General features: G+C 35.2%; 1 protein-coding gene and 1 long non-coding RNA gene across 2 annotated transcripts; both read left to right on the top strand.

Annotated features, from left to right (window-relative positions):
- The first annotated feature begins 1,070 nt into the window (after window positions 1-1,070).
- Window positions 1,071-1,917, top strand: LOC146748068 (uncharacterized). Its single transcript, XR_014931040.1, has 2 exons — window positions 1,071-1,244; window positions 1,740-1,917. It is a non-coding gene; the product is annotated as an uncharacterized LOC146748068 (long non-coding RNA).
- Window positions 1,918-3,606: 1,689 nt separating this feature from the next.
- Window positions 3,607-10,567, top strand: LOC144355676 (sodium-coupled monocarboxylate transporter 1-like). The gene is made up of 14 exons (XM_085496207.1): window positions 3,607-3,722; window positions 3,821-4,040; window positions 4,547-4,664; window positions 4,912-4,979; window positions 5,153-5,313; window positions 6,297-6,434; window positions 6,799-6,884; window positions 7,465-7,523; window positions 7,723-7,811; window positions 8,086-8,228; window positions 8,732-8,885; window positions 9,159-9,264; window positions 10,058-10,203; window positions 10,300-10,567. Exons 1-14 carry the CDS (start codon window positions 3,607-3,609, stop codon window positions 10,565-10,567), a joined length of 1,872 nt encoding a protein of 623 aa, XP_085352333.1.
- The last annotated feature ends 950 nt before the right edge of the window (window positions 10,568-11,517 follow it).

Genomic DNA, 11,517 nt, shown 5'->3' with positions numbered 1-11,517 from the left:
GAGATTTTACAAACACAAATGAAGATTTTACAAACACAATGTTTGATGTCATTGACCGACTCACCACTTGGCTATCTGAAATGTATGCCATAACTAGTCACATGGCTATACCACTGCATGCTTAGTTAATTTAAATATTTCGCGTTCCTTACCTGTAGTGACATGAGCAATGAAGATTTTACAAACACAAATGAAGATTTTACAAACACAAATGAAGATTTTACAAACACAAATGAAGATTTTAATACACAAATGAAGATTTTACAAACACGAATGAAGATTTTAATACACAAATGAAGATTTTACATTCAAAAATGGAGATTTTACAAACACAAATGAAGATTTTACATACAAAAATGAAGATTTTACAAACACAAATGAAGATTTTAATACACAAATGAAGATTTCACAAACACGAATGAAGATTTCACAAACACAAATGAAGATTTTACAAACACAAATGAAGATTTTACAAACACAAATGGAGATTTTACAAACACAAATGGAGATTTCACAAACACAAATGGAGATTTTACAAACACAAATGAAGATTTTACCAACACAAATGGAGATTTTACAAACACAAATGAAGATTTTACAAACACAATGTTTGATGTCATTGACCGACTCACCACTTGGCTATCTGAAATGTATGCCATAACTAGTCACATGGCTATACCACTGCATGCTTAGTTAATTTAAATATTTCGCGTTCCTTACATGTAGTGACATGAGCAATGTACAGTCTATACTATCATACAAGCATTTGGAAATACCACAAACATGTCCATTCTACATTATTCCTATAGAAATACAAGCTTTATAAGGGGCAGCTACACCGGGGAGTCGTCCATCAAATAGGTGTCGTAGCGGTAGTCATTTTTGAATTAGTGTGTACTTAGTCAATCTGATTAAAATCTGATGTAGTGTACGGGCTTTAATTATTTTGGCTATAAACGTATTTTAATTTTTTATTACTTTTGTTATTAATGCCTTTTTATTTCATTATTTTACTTTGATTTTGATTTTGTGATTTTTTTAATTCCGCCCTACCTACCAATGACCCGATGCCTATGTAACGAGATTTCAACGAGACCCACTATCGACGATTTTAGTCAACGAATCACAGACCTCCTTCTATAGCGCACATGATGACGTCACCGGGCAGATTCAGGTGGCAAACACACTCAAATAAAATGGCGGATTATACCGACGTTAGCGACCGAGAATAACACGGCTTTTCGGTAAGTTTATCATTGTCAAATGCAACGAAAGTCATTTTTATGTTAATATTGTGGCTCGATTGGTTCGAGTTTAGATCGTTATTTTGCGTAGTTATTCTGGGAGTGACAATTTTGTTTCCACCGGTTCGACCGAACACCGGTGTCTTTTTCCAGTCGCTTGCCCTGGAGACGGGTGATGTTTTGTTGACGATCGGGCCAAAGTCATCTACGGTATTGAAGTCGTAGCTGTAAATATTCATCAAAATGTATCAACATTTTGTACATTATACAATAACTCTTTAATCAAGTAATTGAGCTGATTTGGACTGGGATAAAATATTTTTTATTTGGAACACTCGCAATTGATCAGGAAATATTTTTTTTGCTCCAATTTTCTGCGTCGATGTCGTGGGCCGGTGACCGTTATACAATTCAAAATCAGTTTGGATTGTTTACTATAGCTGTTTACAGTGTTCTAATCATTACGATTTACTTATTGTTTTGTTTCTATTCCAGATAATTATGCTCAGTTGTTGGTGTAAAGTTGAAGCGATGACTGAATGAACGAACCTTGGCTGGCGAAGATGTATTAGGAAGTGTACACATTTGTTGGAAGTGGAAAAAGTATTCAATGTAATGACAAAAATTGTAAAATACTGTGGAATTTCTTTTGTAAATAAAAATATACTAGCAATTTTCTATTAATGGTTTATTCAAGTGGGCAAAATATAATGTACAGAAAGATTGCCCGTAGAGTATCGCTACTATGAAAAGTAAGCAACCGACGGCCTGTATAAAAGGGGGGTTGTGATTGGCTGTTATTTACGCGAGATTTGAACGGGACTTACATAGGCGTCGGATCAGATGTAGGTAGGGCGGAATTGAAAAAAAAACAACACAAAATCAAAGTAAAATAATAATAAAATAAAAATACATTAATAACAAAAGTAAAAAAAATAAAATAAGTTTATAGCCAAAATAATTAAAGCCCGGACACTACATCAGATTTTAATCAGATTGGTACTTAGTGTGCTAGAGCGGTTGGCTTGATCCCCGGTGCTTTAGATTTGAACACAAGAAATCGTTGGTCTTGGGGAAATGGTGCCCACAATGTGACGTAGTGTGGGATTATTCAAAGCAGTGCTGGGAGTGATGATCAAGGCGTCGAGAGACCAACTGATTATTCGCACATTGATTCCTACAATGAAGCTAACAATGAAGCAAGGTATCCCAAGAATACAATGGCAGGAACAGTGATGGCTTTATTCAATAGAAGCTTCAGATGAGCGGGACTGGGCTGACGCTGATACTGACAGACTTGCTGCAGAAATAACGGTAAGCAACAGTATTAGGATATTGTATTTTCGAATAATAGTTTGACCGAGAGAAATCGAAAACGGCAGTTGACTACTCGATAATATATTAAATAGTTCGTTTTATACCATTGTATATCATACATTATATACTTATTATACTATTATAATGTTAAATGCTAAAATGTGATACATGCGTTATTTGAAAGCACCTTGCTTAAATTCCTTTGTATAACTATGCTTTTTATCTTCTATTTTCATCTTTACTATTCCTTTTTACAATGTATACAAATTACGTAACGGTTTGTCCAAAATATGGGCAATAGTATAATCGAATGTTATCGGAGAATATAACCTCGAGTAAACTTGTGACTGACTGGACATAATGCCAATGTCACCAAGCAAAAGAAGCAAACAACACATTCAATGGCTAACATATGATATTAATCGTCACATTTCAACTTATGAATGAATATCACTAGCACCAGAGTCAAACTTCGTAGATGCGCACCTGTTAAGATGACCTGATTTATATGTTCAGTTCTGAATTGATTGTAACAGGGACTTTATTTTACGTTCAAACCATTTCGATGACCTTTAATTTACCTATCCGTTTCTGTTAACATGGATGGCATTTCGGATAAAGGTCAACTCTTCACTCATACTTGAAACAGGTTTGGAGCAAGTCATATATACACAAATAAAATGTGTAACTTGCCTGGAAAACTTAACACTTAACATACCATTATGGAAAGATTCAATATTAAATAATCCTCGCTGCAAATATTTCAAATGTTGTAAATAAGGGTGGTCTTTGTTTTATCAAATCCAATGTATCCACCTGTAAGTGCCATTAGATCTATTAGACATCGTGTGATTTATAGCTGATTAAATAGAACACCGATATATAGCACCATTGGAGAGACGTTAAGGTCACACTGGTATCTTATCGTTGCATCGTGGGGGAGAATTATCTGTCATTTCGATCGATGCGATAGTTAGGGTACGAGTGTCCTGAAACCATTGTTACCATTGTGACTGGCTCACATTAAATAAGTTTAGGTGTAAAGATGACGGATGATTATAGCTTGCTTGCTTCTGACATAGTCGTCATCGTGGCTGTCCTGCTCTTCGTTGCTTGTCAAGGAATATACCAGGGATGGAAAGCGAAAAACACAACCAAAGAGTAAGTAATAGTATTAATTACGTATATTTAATTTTGGCTCCATGTCTGTATCTATAGAGTCAGCTTAACGTAAAACGAGATGGTCTAATTTGTTACAGTTACCTGACGGCCGGTAGAAGTTTGTCGGGAGTACCAGTAGCTATGTCAATGTTGGTGTCCTTCATGTCGGCCATCACCTTGCTCGGTAGCCCTGCAGAAGTTTATCTCTACGGCCTGGGTTACGCGGCCTACCTGTTTTCATTTATATGGTCCTACCCTTTTGTCGCATGGTTTTTTGTCCCGGTGTTTCATTCTCTGCCATTGACCAGTGCATACGAGGTGAGTAAGATTACATACCTTATGGTGTCTGGTTGGCGCTGACGATAATAACGCAATACATGGTAAACCATTAAATATACATTATTTCACGAGATTTGCACACACAGAGAATGACTGATTTGCATAATCATGCACACAATGTCAATTTTACATATGATGAATTATGCAGATCGTTTGAAAAAAAATGCATTTTTGCACTTTTCATGGTAATTTGAACATGTTCTACTTGTGAAAGAAATTTTAACAGTGTGAATCGCAGACCACTTATGAACAGTGCATATACAACATTTTTAGGCCCACAAATCTGCACATATACTCGACTTTCAATCACCTGCCTAGCAATGATATCTGACAGTTGTCTGTGGTTTGATCGATCCATAATACTTAACATAATTTCAAAGTAGCGATGCTGCAAACGTTCAGGCGAGAGTACAGAAAATAATATCCCGTTAATCACATGTATAACGATGTTTCTATGTATGTAGTAATATGCACTCATCACACAGTACTGTGAATGGAGATACAATTATACCCTACGGGCGATAGTGTCGGGATTATTCATCCTTCAAACTGCATTCTACATGGCTGTTGTATTAATCGGTCCAGCATTAGCACTTGAAGCAGGTATGTACGAGATTACAACAATCAGTCAACAATATTATGAATAATATATATTACATACAGCATGACTTACTACATACTATCGCGATAAGCTAAATGAAATTTGACATAATCATACAACAATAGATAATTTGGCGACAGCATCATTACTTCAAATGAGTACAGGACAAACTGATCATCCAGATCCAGAATATATATTTTAAGTCATGTAGAAGGACTGTAACTGAATTTATGTTTTATGCTGTTCTAGTGAATGGGATTGATGCGTGGATCAGCATTGTTGGTTTTGGATGTGTTTGTATATTCTACACTTCTTTAGTAAGTCTATCAATTTATTTGACAATCAACGCAAATAAAACATGATTTGTGGGCATAGGAGTAAATATAGATGAACCTTGAATCAAGTTGCTGATAAAGGAAGTTGCGATGCACTATGATCCGTCTTATGTTTGCGTTTAGTCAGGTGTGTATAACATCTCTCAATTTTTCAGGGTGGAATGAAAGCTGTTATTTGGACAGACGTTTTCTTATTCATGGTTATTCTGATAGACCTTATTCTAGTTATCGTGCTTGGAACCATTGAATCTGGGGGAATTTCCTATGTATGGCAAGTCAACAAAGACGACGGCAGACTGGCAGAATCGTTGTTTTAGTATGTGCATATAAAACTTAACTTAATGTGTTCACACTTCGATCGAACACTACAGCAAGTCTCGCTAGCGAATTGGTTAACTGATTAGGTTGGCTGGCGCCGACTTGTGGTCACGCCCACCCCGGTGAGTCTATATTACAGGAGGGGATATAAATGATCTTATGTAGTGGGATATAAATAAGCGATTTTGTAAACTGTACAGAGGATGGATGGTTCGACATGGTTAAATTGAAGAAGTAAATTATAACGACGTGCTGGAATTTATATGATCAAAGATTCTTTTCACAGCAGCGCGAAAGGATAATCGTCACGCGTTCAGAAGCTAAATAAATCAGTGGTGACCTTGCAGTTAGATGGCGATTTCGGTCTCAAATACCTCAGGTAAAATGTCCTTTGAGTCATGAAATGTTCGTGTAAAATTTTCCACGCAGAAACGACGAATGCAGTCGAATCTTATTTGCGGTTGGCTTAATGTTACACCATTTGTTACGAATTGTTTGGCTGTGAATGTTTGTTATTTTTCCCCTGATTTGTAGGAAACTAAAAACCTTGTCTCTTTATTTAATTTTAAGCCGTATACAAAATAGCTGCCCTCATATAGTAAATATCGGTGAATTAATCGTGTATATATTATTATTATTATTATTATTATTATTATTATTATCACTTGTCACTGGCGGTTTCAGAAATTCGGCAAGGGGGTGGATGGCCGAAGTAGACCTCTGGTGGGTTGGGTTTGTCTTTTTTTGCAGGCTGAAGGGGGACTGGCGCCTGAGAATCCCAGACATGTGCCAGGCTACGTAAAAGCATTCGATGTCCCCACTCTGAGTGGACGCGGCCACAAGTCGGCGGCAGCGTGATTTGAAAGACAACTGTTCAGTGAAAACCCAAACAGTTAGCCAATTTGCTGGCGAGTTTGGCTTTCCCAATACTTCTGAGACTTGCTGTATATATAACTAATACACTACATTTACCAATTGCAGTTTCCCGTTCGACTTAACAGCCCGGACTTCTTTTTTAAGTTGCTTGATTGGTGGAGGGGTATCTTATCTCGCTATCTGCGTGAGTCAAACTGCTGTGCAGCGATACATAAGCACAAAGACTGTTAGACAAGCCCAGCTGTAAGTATGTATGTTATAACTGATGATACGAATGTCCCGAGATTTCTTGAAGTTAAAGATTGCCATCATGCCCCCTGAGAATCGAATGTTATATCACAAGGATAAGTTTATACAGACTGGTAGTTAGACATAGACGGTTGGCTATGTTTATGGTGTACTGTGATTGGACACATTAATTTTGTCAATATTATAATAATAGTGTGTTACAATCGCATTATGTTTATGTTTTCGAACGAAATAGTAGTATATTTCTGTGTATAAACTTGCAATTTCAAACTTCGAGTTAAATGACACATTGTGTGTATGTCTGGATTGCTGAACGCAGCACATCATTATTATGAGGCTGCTTTTATTTATTAAATAGGGCAGTGATGCTGAATCTGCCATTTCAGTGGATATTTCTGCCGTTGGTGTATTTTACTGGTTTGGTACTGTATGCATACTACAACAGTAAGTAACATAAAACACAACTTAATACATATTAACATACTCTTATTTTCGGGATATTAACTCATTCACAAATAGATAATAATATATACCGTATTTATTTATTTATTTATTTATTTATTTATTTATTTATTTATTTATTTATTTATTTATTTATTTATTTATTTATTTATTTATTTATTTATTTATTTATTTATTTATTTATTTATTTATTTATTTATTTATTTATTTATTTATTTATTTATTTATTTATTTATTTATTTATTTATAGATTACCTCACTCTATTGATACCGGCTAATAACGGCATCCAGAATTGTCTGCCAATAGCACCTTCCCAACACCAGTTATCAACGTTACTTTCATAAACTTCCCTCCAGGTATACTTATAAATTATGTTTTTGAGCTAGTTTATGAGAATTGTGCTCCATTAGGTCAATTTGACTGAGAACTTTTGATTTAGTCGACTTTCATATAACAATTCATCAACAAGTTATAAAAGAATTCAATACTGTAGTTCGCATTGGCAAATCAGCGACGTCAATTGGATTTCTTTTAATCGTGTTCTTACTTTTGGTTCGATAGAAATAAGGGACGACGGAGTTGAACCGCAATATGAACCCGACTATACGTCATCAGATCAGGTATATACTTGACTTTAGTGTTGTGACACTATAAATAATTCGGATTAAAATACGATGCAAGTTAGTTTTTCTTTAAATATAATTTAGTTTATGTTTTTTCATATATTTTATTCGAATTTATTTCCTAGTAAGTAAGTCAACCGATATATTGAGGTATACTATAATTTAGTATGCAGTGAATGCTTTCATATATTTTCAGATATTGGTATATTTTGTTAGTGACTTGTTTGGTCACATACACGGTTTTGTGGGTCTCTTCATCTCATGCATATTTGCAGGAACACTAAGGTATGAGGTGACGTCATATATGGTGTATAATAGTAAGGGTCAGGCCAATAATGAGAATGGATTGGCTTACAAGAATTTGACAAACCGTATGAAAACATATGCGAAACGTGTCTTCATCTACTCTTAAACATCTCTTCGAAAAACAATTATCAAGTCAAAACAAAATTAATCTACCGGAAATTCTCACCTGCTGCAACATGTAGACAAATAATGGTACATCCCATATACAGTATATCATCATATTTATATTGGCATGTTACATTCTCGTATTTAGTTCAGTGTCATCTGGTTTGAATGCCCTTGTTGCCGTTACTCTTGAAGATTTCGTGAAACCATGGCGTAAATGGAGATCAAGATGCACCGGAAAGCCTTTGTACGTCAACGATCGGGTTGACACAATTACCGGGAAATTTCTCAGTAAGTAATTCTCATTGGAATATTGTATAGAATGTGTAATCAATATGATGATAATAAAGCCTTAATTATAAATGTTAGCTGGATGATGTGGTACCATCATTTGGGAACTTCTACCATGACTGCAATTCCTCGTCCCTAGCACTATAATTTACAGGTAAACCCCTACATTTGAGATCTACACACTGGCTAATCTAACACTACACTATTCATGATGAACTGAACAACTATGATCACAAACACTCATCAACGTTGACTTCATGCTTTAAATACTAAATCAAAACAAATCTTGAATTGTTTTGATGCCGAAAAATTTACTTGTAAATTAAGAAACTACATTTGAATAAAATAACATAAGTGAAATTCTTATAAAAACACATCATTCTCAAATACACTTGCCACACATAGACAATAGAGGGCGTCAGTAAAAAATAGCAACTGGTCCCCAGGAACGTGTTCACAGAAAAAGAAGATTTACAATGTATTTGTTTCTCGTTATCACACAGCTATTGGATATGGTGTAATTGCGATTTTTCTTTCCTACGTGGCGTCAAAGATGGATACACTGATAACGATGGGTGCTACAATATTCGGCATATCGGGTGGTCCTATTGTTGGCATGTTTTTTATCGGATTCTTGTACAAACGTTCAACTTCTTGGTAAGCACTTTATCACGTTCAACTCAATTCCATTTCAGTTCTAGTGTACTTTTATAGAGACGTACTAGCGGGTGAAATAAATTGTTGGGCTACACGAAATTTTGAACACGCGTGGCGTGTCTATCGCCATTTAATATTACTATTGCAAACCAGAGTTCCTCTATGGATAGAGGGATAAAGAGACTGTGTGTAAATGAACAATGTGGCGGAAGAAGTTAATGATCTATATGCAGATATAAATTATAGCTCAGTTGTCACAGTTTTCATTTTCAGGGCGGTGATATCAGGTGTAATCATTGCATTTATACTCGGGTGTTGGGTTGCAGTAGGCGGAACCATTTATGAGGACGAACTTGATGAGGTTTTGGGAATATATTCGGTACGTGAGTTACCTATCGTGTAATTAAATACATGACATGATTACACTGCATGACTGCCGACATACCCGAGCATTGCCGTTATAGACTAGGAGATATATCAGATATATCACATTTTCAGGGAAAGTGAGTAACGTTTTGGTTTGTGTACCAAACTGGATTCTGATTAATGCCGCCAACAATGATGATAACATTTTATTGGTTTCATTAGAAATGCTACGTAATGCGATATTTGAGAATAAAATAGCATTAATAATCAAAATTGCCGAAATTGATAGACCAATCTCACCCCGTGTAACACAATTTATCGATGTTCTTTCAAATATCTGTGTAAGATTTCGTTGTCTATTGTGTTAACGATTCCAAATTGAGTTATGTAGCAGCCAAAGTGCACGTGCATTAGCGATATTTCATCAACGACGAACGGGACAAGCACTTCTTGTCGTGTTCTATTCTACAATTGTTCAGCTCCCATCATATGACGAGAAACCCAGTTCAGTGATTAGTGATTATTTTCATCACCCAGTGAGCACAATGTCTTCACGTCGCTTAGTTAAACATTAAATAGTCGATTATATAATTTAGCATCCAGTCGTTACTCGTCGCCAATAAATGCAACGATCATTATATAGTCAACAGGTTCAAAGGCGTACATTCAAGCTACAAAGAAATAATTATAAGACGACGTTCAATTAATGTTCAATTATTCCCGACGGTCGTTTCATAATTGTGTCTGCCCATAAACTTATAAATATTTAAGATCTAGATTTCTTATGATGTTTTTTTTTCATTTAGTTGTCATTTATGTGGTATTCGGTATTCACGCTCTCGCTGACAATACTGATCGCAATCCCACTCAGCGAAATACATAGATGTTTCTCAAAATCAGAAAGAGTCAAATCAAAGACTATCGATCCTGGTTTACAGGCAGTGTTCATGAGGTAGGTATATTTTTAAGAGACGATCTTATTACCGAATTTTGAAAATGAGGCGGAGGCGAAAACAACTTTCGAAATATCTTCATTTCCACATTACAGACACAAAGATTGGAAATCGAAGTACAGTATGGAGGCTGACGAAGACGAAATAGAGCCCATAGACAAGGAGATTGGAACTAAAGATAAATCGACATTTACATCGTTTGACAATATTGAAATACACGATATAGTCGATGACAGGGACCTGGCGGGCCTCAGGCACCGTGAGTTTAAACATACTGAGAAAAGCACAATTAATATGGATTCAAGTGCCACTGACATTGATGAAAATCTCGACAATCGCTTAGTCGATGATTCCTGGCTTTAATATAGTTAGTACGATGTCCCACCGCAAGTTCCTTGCTGTTCTAAAATTAAATGAACAATTTTATTGATGTTGCAACGCCCATTCGGCTATGTTTGTTCTATAATATTATAAAACTATTATCAAGGTATTCTCTTATTTAGCATAGTGTACATGTCGGTAAACCTGTCTTGGCATTTAGATATTGTAACAGCGGGAATGTCTGGGTTAGTTACAGTAAAGTAGACCGTCATGTAGAATATTTGATGAGAAATATTAAGGCATACTAATAATTAGGTGCGAAGTTCGATACACTATTTAAATTTGAGGCCTGGATCTCACATTTTGCTACTTGTTCGTCCGTTTGTTACTTATACATGATAATATATCTAGACACTGGTTAGCAATAAAGAGGAGGTTATGTGTTAACAGGGCAGTATTACTATCTTTGAATATATTTGGATCATACAGCTATACACTTGAAACACGTTCATGTACTCCCCTAATATATAGTGAATGAATACTTCGATAAATAATCAATACATTAATTTGAAAAAAATATAATTATTTTCGAATGAGATGTGGAATATGAACATTATTATAAATTCTTAAACTTCGCAAAATATGTATTGAATTTCGTTTTTAGGATATACAGGTATAATACATGAGACGTATTGACTATTGACACACAGATGGTGAATTTACAAATACAAATATATATATATGAATGAATATTGAATATATATTTGTAATGAATATTGCAACACTCGGGCTTCCATACTTATTTATTTATCACATTCTCCTTTTATACTGTTCCTGTTCGAAATAAATTCATAATTACAAAATTATAAAAAATAAGAATTAGCTGTTATACTTATTAATACAACATTGGCATACTTGTATTATGCGATATTAGAAAATATTACCAATGGTGCAATTGCACGTGCCTGAGGGTACTCAGACAAAGGGCTATT

The sequence above is a fragment of the Saccoglossus kowalevskii genome, chromosome 2 (genome assembly GCF_978046115.1).
Source record: "Saccoglossus kowalevskii chromosome 2, keSacKowa6.1, whole genome shotgun sequence".
In the NCBI taxonomy this organism is placed as follows: domain Eukaryota; kingdom Metazoa; phylum Hemichordata; class Enteropneusta; family Harrimaniidae; genus Saccoglossus; species Saccoglossus kowalevskii.
The sequence above is the reverse complement of the archived record's forward strand: the minus strand, read 5'-3'. Positions and strand labels throughout refer to the sequence as shown.